The sequence below is a fragment of the Halichoeres trimaculatus genome, unplaced genomic scaffold (assembly GCF_033239565.1).
Source record: "Halichoeres trimaculatus isolate MK-OKI-2021-1 unplaced genomic scaffold, fHalTri1.1 fHalTri1_scaffold_23, whole genome shotgun sequence".
Taxonomy (NCBI): Eukaryota; Metazoa; Chordata; class Actinopteri; order Labriformes; family Labridae; genus Halichoeres; species Halichoeres trimaculatus.
Genome location: NW_027437201.1, coordinates 23,475,834 through 23,490,350, shown reverse-complemented (window position 1 = coordinate 23,490,350; position 14,517 = coordinate 23,475,834). Strand labels below are relative to the sequence as shown.

The window sequence follows — 14,517 nt, the reverse complement described above, 5'->3', positions numbered from 1 at the left end:
CGCTTCAGCATTGTCTTATATTCCCAGACCGGAGGTTGCCGCTTGGTTCACACATGGTGCTGATGATGGTTGGCTCAGACATGGATCTAATGGCACATATCAGTTTCAATCAGATTTTATTAATATCGTTACCACATGGTGCAGTTTGACTGAATTTAGAGACACAACTTACGGTTGGTGTCAGCTTCATTTACTGGGATCTCAGTTATTAAACAAAGTGTACCTGGAACATGAGGTGATGTCTGGGGTGTATCAAACTTACCTTGTATTGTTGTCCCCAGAAGTTGGGAGGATCTTGGCTTTGGTGCCCCCTGCTGGTTGTCCAGTGGGAAAATAGCACATGGCCATTATAATAAAACACAAAGACAGTTAAATTTCTTTAGACTCGTCACCATTTAATCTGTATCACATCAAAGTGTGGACTCTCCAGGTGTTTACTCACAGCAGATATAAAAATATTTTCTGAATAATAAAAGTTCAACAGATCCAGATTTTAAACGTCAACAGATTATGAACCTGCTTCAGATTAACAGAAAAACTCACAGAGTGAAGAAATGATTTTCTTTGAACACTTTGACTCTCATCAGTGAAATATAGGATGTGTATATTCAGACTTTTCATAATAATAATTATAATAATACTTATATAGAATTAAATAAATATTTGTGTTTGTTTCTGTGTTTTCCTTTAACTAGCTTTTTGACTGATTTGTGACTGTGAAACTCGTCCTCGTTATAATCTGGTCCAGATCAGAATCAGGTTTAAACTCGTGATCAACAACTAAACCAGGTTCAGACTTCTGTTTACTCCATGCGTTTTCATTTGGTTCTTCTTCTGTGGTTTTCTCGCTGCAGCTCCGACCTCCATCAGACCTCCTGAGGTGATGAAGACGTCTGTGCTTCATCATGTTTTGGTCCCTGGATGACTCGGATGGTTTGGAGGTCACACCTGGTTCCCTCAGGTCCGTGGATGCAGCTGATAGGCTCTCTGCAGTCATCAGGTGGATTAGCCAATCAAAATTAATCTCCGATGAACTCCTTCCAGAGCAGACCGTCAGCACCAAACTCTGAGCTCTGATCCAGTAAACGGCTCAGCGATGTGCCATCCAGCTCCGTCAGCTGTACCAGTAATGATGCGGCGTTAGCTAGCTGAGCTATCGCTGTGGGTCAGCACCACGTCAGTCTCACAGGCCACAGTGTGTTGAGCTACATCTCAGGAGCAGCTTGAAGAAGCTAACAGGACGCTAACAGACGAGCCGTCTTTGTCTTTATCTGACCTCTGTGATGTTCCAAGGTCAGCTGACAGTCTGGCTCTTCCCTCATTGGCCAACAGCAAATGGTTAGCCTGTCGGTGGGTGGAGGAAGCCTCCGTCAGTCTGCTCTGGTTCAAACCTTGACGCCCTCTGTCCACCTTTGGTCTGATCTGGACTGAGCCGAGCCTGTCAGGTCTTCAGCTGCTGGACTCTGGAGGTCTGCAGACACTGAAACACAGATGGTCAGCAAACAGGAAACACACCAACACCTTTGATGAATACACCAACACCTCAACTGTGACTGATTACACCATCATCTTTACTAGGTAGACTGTAACCTTTACAAAATACACAAACACTTTAACAAAATACACTAAAACCTTTACAAAATACACCATCACCTTTACTAAAGTCACTACAGCCTTTACAAAATAATTCGACACTATTACTAGATACACTGTTACCTCGACAAAACACAACAACTTTATAAAATACAACAATACCTGTGCTAAAGTTACTACATACTTTCCAAAATTCCCCGACACCTTTACTAAATACACTACAACATTTACAAACCACACTAAACTTTTACTTAATACACTTAAACCTTTACAACAACAAAAAAAACTTTTCAAAATACACCTACACTTTTGATAAATACTCCAACACCTTAACTGTGACCAAGTTTACCTTCACCTTCTTTTAGAAACACTGTAACCTTTACAAAACACAACAACTTTACAGAAAACACCAACACTTTTACAAAATACACTTAAACCTTTACAAAATAATTCCAAAACTTTACTAAAGTCACTGAAAACTTTACAAATAAAACAATACCTGTCCTAAAGTCACTACAACCTTTACAAAATTTGCCAGCACCTTTCCGAACAAAGTGACACATAAATCTTTACATAACTCACGAAAACCTTTACTAAATACACTAAAACCTTTATAAACACACAAACATTTTACTCAACAAACCAAAACCTTTACAAAATACACTTAAACTTTTACAAAATTCAATAAAACCTTGACAAAACACACTTAAACCTTTACAAAATACCCCAACACCTTTACTTAGTACACTAAAACCTTAACAACACAAAAAAAACTTTACAAAATACACCTACTCTTTTGATAAATACATCAACACTTTAACTACGACCCATTTTACCTTCACCTTTACTAGAAACACTGTAACCTTTACAAAACACAACATTTTTACAAAATACACTAAAACCTTTATCATCCAACACCTTTACTAAAGTCACTTTAACCTCTAAAAAATACAATTAAACCTTGACAAACCACACTTAAACTTTTACAAAAAAGCCCAACACCTTTACAAAACACACTAAAATCTTTACAAAACACACTTAACACACCACCACCTTAGGTCATAGAAGAGAAGAGAGAGAACGAAGTGTTACCTGGATCCTGTAGTTAGCTCTGACTCACCTGCTGCTGTTAGGACCAAAGGATGAACGCCAAAGAGAAGAATAGGAACAGGAACAGAAACTGGAAAAGACAGGCAGGTTTAGAGAGATTGATGAGGTGACCCCTCACCCCCTCTGTTGGGTCTTTACTGAACTTCCTCTGTGTCGGTGCTTTCCACTCACCTTCTCCTCCAGCTCTTTGATCTGACGCTTCTGTGCTTCAATAAACTCCTCCAGCTCCTTGTTCCTCTGTCACACACACACACACACACACAATCTCTCATGATATAACTGGTATCACCATACAACATGTTTGTGTACAGGTGTACCTGTTGTGTACAGGTGTACCTGTTGTGTACAGGTGTACCTGTTGTGTGAGTTGCAGTAGCTCCATCCTCTCTCGGAGAATCTGGGCGTCTCTTTCCCTCAGCTCAAACATCACGCTGCGTTTCCATTGGTCCATAGCCTTTTTGAGCTCCTCCCTCTGGTCGCCCGTCAGAGTCTCAGACAGATGCCCCGCCTCCATCTTTAGCCCCTCCTCCTGCTGCAGAGCTTCAAACAGCATGGCCTCCAGCTCGAGGATCCTCTAAAGGAGTGAACATGTTTGAGTTTATACATGTGTTTATAGCTCTCTCCTGAAAGGTTTGAATGTTTCTGACCCCTCTGACCTTATGAGCCTGATCCATGGACTGCTTCCTGTAGTCCAGCTCCTCGTCCAGGTAACCCTTCTGTTTACTGAAGAGGTCCTAAACCAACACAGGGTCAGAGGTCAGAAGTCTGAGGTCAGTGTGGTTAGCTAACCACAGCTAACCACAGCTGACCAAAAATCAACGTCAACAATAACGTTCAACCGTCAACAACATTCAACACATGAGCCGATCGCCAGTCAGGAAACCCAGATTTCTGGCAGAGTTTGTGGCCCGAGTTGATTGCAATCAATCAGTACATTAATCTGTGGTTGAACCGAGGGACAAGCTGGAAGGACAATGAGCTCAGTTTGGATAGATTTAGCTGAAGGTGGCGTTCCTTCATCCACGTGGAGATATCAGCCAGACGTGATGATATTCGACCCGAGACAGTTGTGTCGTCAGGAGGAAAAGACAGGAAGAGCTGAGTGTCATCAGCATAACAGTGGTGCACCAAGTGAGGTGGTGTATAAGGAAAAGAGTAGGGGACCAAGCACTGAACCCTGGGGTACCCCTGTTGATAAGCCATGTGAGTTATAAACTCAATTAAATGTTGACACAGAAAACCTGTAAAGCTACTTTTTATACCAAGAAAATTCAAAACAGGAATCGATAAAGGAATTGATAAAAAATCAGATCAATAAGCAGAATCGATGAGGGCATCGGTATTGACAAAATCTTATCAACTCCCATCCCCAGTTTGAGGTTGACCTGACTCTCTGAGTTTACCTTCTCACTCTCAATGTCCAACATCTTCTGCTGCAAAGCCGTCTTTGTCACCTCGATGGACTCCAACCACTGTCAGACAGAGACAGAGAGAAAGAGAAATTTCTGAGTTTTAAACCTCTACCCTCTCATTTCCTGTTACTAGCGCGCACTTTGTGGTGAAGCAAGGTGTAATCAGGTGCATTCACAGGTGTCAGTTACCTTTTCTGCTAAAGTAAGCACAGTCCTGGCATGGATCACCACCACCTGCTCCTCATTGGACAGATTCTGCAGGACATCATGGCAACAACAAGGTGTCAGCAACACGTCAGCAACATGTCAGCAACACAAATCGAATGGAGTCAACACACACACTCACACACAAATAGAAAAAATGGAAAAAATAAAGATAAAAACTAAAGGTAATTTTTGGGGAAGTAACGTAAATTTGGCGGCAGCGAACTCTGACAAAAACCAGATTGAACCAGGACCAACCAGGACCTAAAAACTCTTACTTTGAATCATACTTTATTTAAACAGAAACATGTACAAATAAATTCAACATACACTTACGGCGTTATCTCCCAGAATGTCGAGCTTCTTCATCAACTCACTGATCACAATCTCCTGAGGAAAAAGTGCCAGGACGTCATCAAACAGACAGGTGTTAGCTAACGAGTGTTTGCAGGTGTCACACAGGTGGACTGTTACTCACGGTGACGCCCTCCGCCTCGCAGTAGATCTGTAGAGGACTGAGGCCTTCTGGGAAGTGGTACTGGTTGAAGTTGATGGCAGGTGAGCGTCTCTCCCTCTCCTGAACAGGTAGAAAAGTTCACATAAAAAAAAAAAAACAGTCCACAGGTGTCTTCAGGTGTTTTTTATGTTTTTTTTTTTTTTTACCTCGAGCTCCAAAATCCGAAACTCCAGCAGCTCATTCTGATCTCTGATGTCCTGAATGTCGTTTCTCAACCGCAGCTCTTCACCTTCCATGTGACGCACCTGAACAGGTAAACAAGTGTGTGGAGTCAGAGTGTTGGTGTCACAGAGCGCTGATCAAACAAACACACTCACAGCAGGTAACAGGTAAGCTCTCACCTTCTCCACCAGCTCCTGATTCCTCTGATACAACGCCTGCTTCTCCTCCACCCACTTCACATCCTGAGAGACACACAACAGGTGAGACACAGACAGACAGGTGTGTGTGTGTGTGTGAGTGTGTGTGTGTGTGAGTGTGTGTGTGTTACCAGTCCTTGTTGTCTGAGCGCTGACTCCAGATCAGTGACCCTGCTCGCGTATCGGCTCAGTTCACTCAGCAGCTGCTCTCGGGTCTGAAACACAGCGTGGAACCATCAACCTGCTGTTTGGCGTCTGCACTCAGAGCAGAACCATCAACCTGCTGCCTTGCTCACAGGCTGCTTACCCTGATCTCCTTTTCTGGGTCGTAGTTTCCTCCACTCGTCTCCGTCAGCAGCGCGTAAGCTCGCTGCAGCGCCTGGTACTCCTGAGTCAGCTGACGGTAACGGAGCTCCGCCTCCTCATGTACACAAACCTGCCACACACACACACACAGGTATGCTCTATATCTGGTCTGACATGAGGGTGTGTGTGTGAGTGTGTGTGTGTGTGTGTACCTCCTCTGGTTCAGTGTCAGGAGTTCTGTCAGTGTGAAAGGACAGAGACGATCCATCAGAGTCCACTTCTTCATCATAACCGTAGAAGGTCTCAATAACCTGCGCACACACACACACACACACACACACACACACACACACACACACACACACACACACACATATATATAAACATATGAGAGAATAAGTTTCTGAGTCTTTAAAACACCTATCTTTAACATTATGGGCTCTAATTTCGTAGACCAGGCGCAAGTGCAGGCGCACCTGCCCTGCTCCAGCCTTCGCCGCGCGGACAGGGCGTGACCGCGCACTTTGCAAGTTTACTGCAGCACCAAGAGAGGCGCAGTCCAGGCGCAGAGGAGTGCATCCATGCCTTGATCCACCTGCACTCCTGGTTTGTCATCGCCAAATAGCAGAACCTTTGGTGATACACTGTATACTCTCCCAGTGTCTCCACCTCATCCCCCTTACAATAATGTACTCCATCTTTTAGATCAGGTTAAAAATAAAGACTAAAACAGAGAAATATGTGAAATCATGGGTAAATCTTGAGTGACATACATTTGTTTTGTCTCTTTTTTCTTCGTCTTTTCTCTCCCTCTTTTCTTTGAATTAAATGAAATGAGAGAACCAGATATATACTCAGTATCAGATGTTGAGGCTGTTTATTGTTTAATTGTAAGATGTGCATCAAACTTCCAGCTGCCGTCAGGTTGACTTTCCATTATGACAAACGGCTTTAATCTGACATCAGATGTGACGGGACAGTTAATATAGATATAAATGTATATGCTGGTTCAGACGGTTACATTAAATAGTGATTGCTGTGATTGTTTACTGCATTAAAATTTGCCTGACACTCTGGAAACCTGCCTCTGAGGCTTTGTTGACATGAATATGCCGACACCTCCCCCTGGCGCGCCGTCACACGCCAGGCTTGCGCCCCCTGCGCTGTGCCATGAAATCAGAGCCCAAAGGGATCAACGACAGAAAAATTTCACTATCCTAATGACACAAACAAAAACAAGACGATAATAAAAAAACTACAGTAAAAGGACGAAAAACAACAAAGACTCAAAATGAATAATACTAAAGATATAAACAAGAAAATACATCAATAAAGATAAAAACTTTAAAACATTAAACTTGGACAAATATTTAAACCAAGTTTAGCTAGTTTAGCTAGGTATGAATGGGTTATTTTGGTTAGAATCAGCTGTTGTCCTCACCCTGCAGGCTCTGAACGTTCGTCTCCTCCTCACAGAGTCCTGACGCCTGTATCTCAGCAACATGTCCCTCTCCTGAGGCAACACAGCAACTTTAGCAACTTCAAGAATAATGTGGAAAACTTTGTAATGAACTTTTACTTCATCGAACATCTGCAAACAAAAGCAACCTCACAGACGGATCTACAGACGCAAAGATTGAAATACTCACCAGGACGTTTTTTACATAGCCAGCCGTCTCCAAAGCCTGAAAGTCAAGCAGATGTAAGCGTCCATTAATCCCGTACATGAGTATTACTGCAGTATTCCCAGTCCCCAGTGTTAGTAAAAGTATTTGTTGTGTAACGGCTTCAGTACCTTGGACAGGTCCTCGATGATGTTTTGCTGCTCTTGGACTTGTAACCGTAAAAACTCCATCTCTCGGTGGTCCTGGCTGTAACCATGGTAACTGGAGGAGTGGCTTCGGTCCAGGTCGTTCAGAGAACTCGGTCTCCTCTGTGTACATCAAACACCACTGTGATGTCACTTCCTGTCTACAGAACTACCATAGCTCAGTAAAAGCAGCCACATCCTGTTTCTCTGTGTCAACACTTAGATGATAATTAATCCAATTAACTGAAAAATTAATTAACCAGTTAAGTGTAGAGGGTCATGCTGGATGATGTGACTTTAATAATAACATGTGTGTTCCTGATAGTGTTCACAGGGTGTCAGCGTGTGCTCAGGAGTACAGGCTTCAGGTTACCATAGTTACCATCTCCATGTTCTCCTGGGTGACGAAGCGAAGCTTGTTGTCAAGGCGACGGAGAGCCAGAGCCAGCTCCTCATTCTTCCTGCTCAGACGTTTGTTTTTGTCCAAGAGGGGAAGAAACTGAGACTCAGCCTCCCGCAGACGCTTCAGCTGGACGGGACAAAAACAGGAGGGACGTCAGGACACCAGAAATAAAGGTACACAAAGTAGGACAAAAACACACAGTTACACAAAATTACACATATACCTCAGGGTGTGTGTTTGTGTGTGTGATGTGTGTGTGTTACCAGCTCGTTGCGTTCCTCTGACAGCAGAGCGTTTCGATCCTCCAGCTTCCTGACGACTGAATTCAGCTCTGCGATCTTTAACTGAAACCTCCGAGTGTCCCGGTCCTCCTGAGACTGTAAGACACAGCCAGACAGGCTCACTGTAGACTTAACTACAACTCCCAGAGTGCATTTCACTACCCCAGAGAGACAGGCTCAGTGTAGACTTAACTACAACTCCCAGAGTGCATTTCACTACCACAGCCAGACAGGCTCACTGTAGACTTAACTACAACTCCCAGAGTGCATTTCACCACAAAACAGTCACACATGAAACTTATTGTAAATGTGGAGCTGTATCAGTATTTGTCCCAGTTATAAAATCAGTATGTGTTTTACAATTTGAATCAGTTTTCGTTTTAAACCTAGAGTGAAATAGTAAAGTATTAGCAAAAGTTTGTGTAGTTCATATGATTGGTAGCCTGAGGGAGGGGGTCACAGAGAAAGGGGCGGGGTCAGAGAAGATGGAAAACAGCTCAAATGAATCTTCCACAGGACGAGACTGACGGTTCACCTCTAAATATCTAAAGCAGAGATAGGAAACCTAAAGCACGGGCGCCATAGCTGGCACGTGTGGCTAATTATTTTGGCACCCAGATAATGATTACAGGGAGGCAGAGGACAAAACAAATAAACAAATAATCACAAAACTTTTGTATTGTACTCTATCTAAGACTTATCAAGAAATTGAGTGCAGTATAAATGTTCTTATTCAAAAAAATTATCAAATAACGTTAGATACTAAATTTAAACCATACATACAGTACAAGGGATTATGGATCAGTTGCCAGAGATTGACACGAATCGGGCAATATGCACCCTTTGCTGTGAAAGTTTGGTATGTAGGACATCAATTGTGCAGAGTCTTTTTAAGACCCAACATGAAAACAGCGTTAGCAAAGTATGCTAAACAGAACAACATGTTCAAAACTTTCTGCACTGTTGAAAACCAGGTAACTGAGAGAAGTTATACAATTTCTCATTGCATAGCAGAGCATGGGAAACCATTGGCTGACAGGGAACACATAAAGGAGACTTTCCTATCAACTGTTGATGATTTTATGAATGAAGTAAGTACTGGCAGTTTGGGCATGAGTGTATTTTAAAGTGGCACCAGTCATGGAAAAGGTTGCTTATCCCTGATCTTAAGGATTGTGTCCACAGATTAAGTGTGAATCTTCAGAATCCACAGAGAAACACAGACACCTGTCACCTGTCTTACAATACAGGTTTGACATCAGCGAGTCCAACAGGCTTTAACTAACTGAGCTCACTTCAAACATGGACACCTGTGTGTTCAGCTGACAATAATTCCCCTTATGAATAAAGAAAAAAAATTCTTGAAAACCAACAAACTATCAGTGAGAACTCATAGCTGAGGATTCTGTAGAGATATTCACTCTGACCTGCAGGGGGCAGCACAGTCCAACAGTCTAATCATTTGTCTAATAAGCAAAAGAAAGAAACTCTAAGCCAGGGGTGGCCAACCAGCCAGAAACCAAGAGCCACAGAAATTACTGTGGAAATACAAAGAGCCACATCACACACGTGGTCCTAAAAGCACTTCTGAAAATCAATTTCCAATTTTCAAAACAAGTATTTGTGTTTGTACGTGTGTTTAAATTCACGACAACGTTCCATCTGTCTATCTATCTATCTATGAGTGCATGTAGAGAAGAGAAACTGAAACTTAAGTATCAATCTCATCACCGAAGTATTGATCAATACTGATCTTCACATCAGTACATCAATATCTTAGATTGATCGGCACACCTCTCTACATAACAATATTTTATTTATTTGATTTTAATTTAAGAATGGATCAACGAGGAGCACCTGCAACACCTGCACAACTTAAATACCTGCAACACCTGCAGCGCCTCAAACACTTCTTACACCTGGAACACTGAATATTTGAAACACCTGCAACACCTGAAGCACTTTTTACACCTGGTCACATGACCTTGGAGGATGAGGTCTGAGTGATGTTGATTCAGCAAATGCAGCGATGGTCACATGTTTCATGATGTCATGATGGCTAATGATGTCATGGTGAGTTTACAGGCCAGGTTTCATTGTTAACATGAGACATGAAGTTGATTTGTATCATGCAGAACAGGCAGGAGGAGGAGGCGGGGCTTACAATGTGAGCAGGCATGTTAGGGGCGGGGTTAGGGCCTTGGCCAGGGAAGGTTATTCCCGCCCTCTGTGCATCTCTCAAGGCTGCGATTTGCTGCTCAGCAGCCTGAGTCTGCAGCTGAAGGCGGTGGGCGTGTCCCGCCTGAAGGCCGAGGGCTTTATCCAAAACACTGACCGCTCTGTCCTTCAGCTTTATCTCATCCATCTGCACACAGACAGGTAAACACGCAGACAGGTGGGAGGACAGATACAGAGAGAGACAAACAGGTGGGAAAGACAGGTGCAAAGAGGCAGGTTAGAGAACAGCCACAGGTGAGCATTACATAGAGTTAGAGCTGGGTTAATAGACAGGTAAGGGCAGGGTCATACTGACAGGTAAGGACGAAAGTCAAACAGACAGGTAAGGGCAGGGTCATACTGACAGGTAAGGACGAAAGTCAAACAGACAGGTAAGGGAAATGGTACCATTGACGGGTGAGGGTGTCGTCATCATACAGACAGGTAAGTTGGATGGTCTCACCAACAGGTAAAGGGAAAAGTCATATGGACAGGTAAGTTGAAGGGTCGTCACACCGACAGGTAATGGGAAAGGTCACATGGACAGGTGAGGGAAGAGTCAAACAGACAGGTAAAGGAGTGGTTGTCACACTGACAGGTAAGGCAAATGGTACCATTGACAGGTGAGGGAATCGTCATCATACAGACAGGTAAAGTGAATGATCTCACCAACAGGTAAAGGGAAAAGTCATATGGACAGGTAAGGGAAAGGTTCAAACAAACAGGTAAGTTGAACAGTGGTCATCATACAGACAGGTAAAGGGAATGGTCACATAGACAGGTAAGGGGCAGGGTCACACGTTCATTGAAAACCTCACGTCTCAGATTTTCGTGTTACAGCTGTTAGCTTGTGAAGTTTCCTGAAAGGTGGATGTTGGACAGGGGAGGATGATTTTACAGCACAGGTGAGCGTGTTGACTCCTCCCAGTAACATCTACCTGAGTGACATCATTATCAACAGACACCATGTTTGTGAATGAGCAGCTTTATCCCACTTGTCCTGGTTTGGGGCCCTTTCCCGCTAGCGGTGGGTCTACCTGGACAGGTGACCAGCTAATCACAGAGCTAACGATTAGAGACAGACATCCAGACACACATCCACAGACACTTAGAGAAACAAGTCCAACTGGTGGGCAGGTTTGTGGATTGTGGGAGGAAGCTGGAGATGATCCAGACTGGGATAACCTGGAATAAAACACCTGCAGCAACCTGACAGGTGATCAACACGCTGGGTTCCACTATTAAGCGCTGACAACCTTTGTGACGTGATGATGGGGCTCAGCAATCAGACTGCTCACCTGCTTCCAAACTGACTCCAAACTTCTTCTGTTCTTTGAGATCCACATACATGAGGAACTGCCTATTGCTTCAAAACTCACAGACACACACACACACTCACACTCACACACACTCACACACAGTGAGTCACTGTGTCGCCTACAGTGTTTTTGTTGTGTTGTGGAGCCACTGTGTGCCTTACTCTGTCTGTTCTTTGTGTCGTTCAGATGATTCACTCATTCATCCATCTGTGGAGAATAAACCTGTGTGTGTGTGTGTGTGTGTGTGTGTGTGTGTGTGTGTGTGTGTGTGTGTGTGTGTACATGTATGTTCACCGTACCAGTCGCCGTATCTCTCTCTCGCAGTCCCTCTTGGTTCGGTTCAGCTCCTCCTGGTGTTGGTGGTGAGCTGATCGGAGCTCGGCTGCTCGGGCCTGGCAGGCCTGTTGCGCTGCTGTCAGAGCCTCCTCGGCACTCCTCTTCGCCCCTCTTTGCTCCTGAACCTCCTGCTGGAGGCGACAGCGCTCCGCCTCCCAGTTCCTCCGGGCCTCCTCCACCTCCACCAGGAGGGCGCTCCTCACCTGGGGAACCAGAGAGAGGTGGTTTAACGGTCCAGTTCTCTGAAACAGGAAGTGAACTTGCCCCCATGCACCCAGGTGTTTTCTCACCTTGTCAGCTGACCCATCCCTCAGCGTCAGCACGAGCCCGTTCAGCCGTTGGATCTCGCCGTCTTTGATCTTGATGACCCTCATCAGCTCCATCTCGTGCTGGCGCAGCAGTGTCTCCCTGGTAACGGCGAGCTCCTTCTGCTTTTCTTCGTGGAGTTTGGTCTTCAGCTCCGTCACCGCCACTGTTGCGCGGTGATGCTCCGCCTTCAGCTCCTGAGTCTTCTCCCTCTCCAGACGGCTCACCTGGAGACGCACGGTGCACTGAATACAGGTGCAGCTAGTAGTTATTCCGAGGTCTCATGGGATTTGTAGTTCTTACCTTGTTTTTTTCCTGTTGGAGTTCGATTTGGATGTCAGTCAGTTTGGCTCTCAGCTCCTCATTGGCTGCTTGAAGGGTCGCCATGGCATCAGGTCGCTCCCCCTTTCCCCGCCCCCCTGCACCTCGCTTTGACATCACCTTCACCAGAAGGCTCCGCCCCCTTTGAGCTGTCTGTCAATCGGAAGGTTGACTACATCTGCACCTGTTAGAAAAACACAAATCGCATTAATAGTCAGCGATGGTCTGGGTAGATCAAGTTGTTAGCTGGGTAGTGATAGTTAGTTGCACTCCTGTGTGGTTATAGAAGTTGTCAGTAGTCTTAGGTAGTTGGAGTTGAAGTAAGCTGTAGTCTTTGGAAGTTATTATAGTAGCTAGCTGTGTCTTGGGTAGTAATAGTAGTAGTTACTGTCTTGGATAATCCTAGCAGTAGTAAGTTGCTGTCTTAAGTAGTCTTAGTAGTAGTTAGATGCAGTCTTGGGTAGTTTTAGTAGTAGTGAGTTGCTGTCTTGGGTGGTTACAGTAGTTAGTTGCTGTCTTGGATAGTCTTAGTAGAGGATAGTTAATAGAGTTTGTCACAGTAGTAGTAGTTAGTTGCTGTCCTGGATAGTCTTGGTAGTAGTAAGTTGCTGTCTTGGGTAGTTATAGTGGTTAGTTGCAGTCTTGGGTAGTTACAGTAGTTAGTTGCTGTTTTGGGTGGTCTTAGTAGAGGATAGTTAAAGGAATTTGTTACAGTAGTAGTAGTTAGTCTTAGGTAGTTATAGTAGTTAGTTCCTGTCTTGCGTAGTTAAAGTGGTCAGTTGCTGTCTTGGGTAGTTTTAATAGTAGTAGTTAGTCGCAGTCTTGGGTAGTAATAGTAGTTAATTGCAGTCTTGGATAGTCTTTGCAGAAGTGAGTTGCTATCTTGGGTAGTTACAGTAGTTAGTTGCTGTATTGGGTAGTTACAATAGTTAGTTGCTGTCCCGAATAGTCTTAGTAGAGGATAGTTATAGGAATTTGTTACAGTAGTAGTAGTTAGTTGCAGTCCTGGGTAGTTATAGTCGTTAGTTCCTGTCTTGCGTAGTTAAAGTGGTCAGTTGCTGTCTTGGGTAGTCTTAATAGTAGTAGTTAGTACCAGTCTTGGGTAGTAATAGTAGTTAGTTGCTGTCTTGGATAGTCTTTGCAGTAGTTAGTTGCAGTCTTGGGTAGGTATAGTAATTGGTTGCAGTGTTGGGTAGTCTTAGCAGTAGTTAGTTGTTGTGTCAGTGCTGTTATCCTTCATTAACTTCTTGATTTACCCAAAATTGACTACAGGATGCCGACAGTTTAAAACCAACAACACACACAAATCACAGAACATGACTGTTTCCATGGCAACACCATCATTTTACATGATTCACCAGACCCCCGAAGTCTCACACAGACACACAAACACAAACACACACACACACACACTAAGGCCACACAAACTCTTCATCACACAGAAAGATGTAGATCACTCACCGATCAAAGGCGAGCCCCAAACTTGGCATCCCTGTGTGTGTGTGTGAGTATGTGTGTGTGTGAGTGTGTGTGTGTGTTGACTAGCCCCCTATCTGGAACATGCTAACCAGGTAGCTTTAATGCAGCCCCCTCTGTATGTGAGTGATGTGTGTGTGCGTGTGTGTGTGTGTGTGTGTGTGTGTGTGTGTGTGGCTGTGTGCTGACACCTCCAGCCTCCCCCACCTGTCTCACTGCCTGTCTGCCTGTCTCTCTGACTCTGTGTGTGTCTGTGGTTTAGCTGTAGGCTGCTGTCTCTGTGTGTTTGGGTGTCGATGCTGCTAGCATCCCTGCAGCCTGTGCTGGCGTCTTCTTCCTCCTCCTCTTCCTCCTCCCAGCATCCTTCAGTGTGACACAGAGCTGCAGCACTGAACTGTGGCTCCCCCTAGTGGGCGTTCACAGTCACTACATTAAATGATAAAGCTTATTAACATTTTAGAGTTGAGCAGCTAAATCATGTCACCCCCATCCTCTTAATTATCATCATCAGCATCAGCAGCAGCATCAGCAGCACACCTGTCATTGT

At 44.4% G+C, this 14,517-nt stretch overlaps 1 protein-coding gene across 4 annotated transcripts; it reads right to left on the bottom strand.

The window, feature by feature from the left end:
- Positions 1-390: 390 nt before the first annotated feature.
- On the bottom strand, positions 391-14,326 carry jakmip3 (Janus kinase and microtubule interacting protein 3). Of its 4 annotated transcripts, none has more exons than XM_074663477.1 (24): positions 13,956-14,326; positions 12,477-12,678; positions 12,158-12,400; positions 11,831-12,070; positions 10,160-10,360; positions 7,978-8,091; positions 7,685-7,840; positions 7,297-7,434; positions 7,151-7,186; positions 6,943-7,014; positions 5,714-5,812; positions 5,503-5,631; positions 5,327-5,410; positions 5,178-5,240; positions 4,983-5,081; positions 4,798-4,896; positions 4,650-4,709; positions 4,305-4,370; positions 4,107-4,175; positions 3,360-3,437; positions 3,059-3,277; positions 2,875-2,940; positions 2,714-2,773; positions 391-1,480 (listed from the first exon to the last, which is right to left on the bottom strand). In XM_074663477.1, the coding sequence occupies exons 2-23, from the start codon at positions 12,609-12,611 to the stop codon at positions 2,723-2,725; spliced, it is 2,517 nt and encodes an 838-aa protein (XP_074519578.1). In that variant the 5' UTR covers positions 12,612-12,678; positions 13,956-14,326; the 3' UTR covers positions 391-1,480; positions 2,714-2,722. The 4 variants fall into 4 exon arrangements, with proteins under 4 accessions (XP_074519578.1, XP_074519579.1, XP_074519580.1 ...); XM_074663478.1 differs by having other exon boundaries at positions 4,656-4,709; XM_074663479.1 differs by lacking the exon at positions 10,160-10,360.
- Between the last annotated feature and the right edge of the window lie 191 nt (positions 14,327-14,517).

Bases quoted from the DNA above. Each gene is read 5' to 3' on its own strand.
- jakmip3 (XM_074663477.1), bottom strand. From the start codon at position 12,611: ATGTCAAAGCGAGGTGCAGGGGGGCGGGGAAAGGGGGAGCGACCTGAT. The intron at 12,401-12,476 runs GTAAGAACTACA...GTGCGTCTCCAG, and splicing joins TCCAACAGGAAAAAAACAAG to GTGAGCCGTCTGGAGAGGGA. The intron at 7,841-7,977 runs GTAACACACACA...TGTCCCGTCCAG, and splicing joins CAGAGGAACGCAACGAGCTG to CTGAAGCGTCTGCGGGAGGC.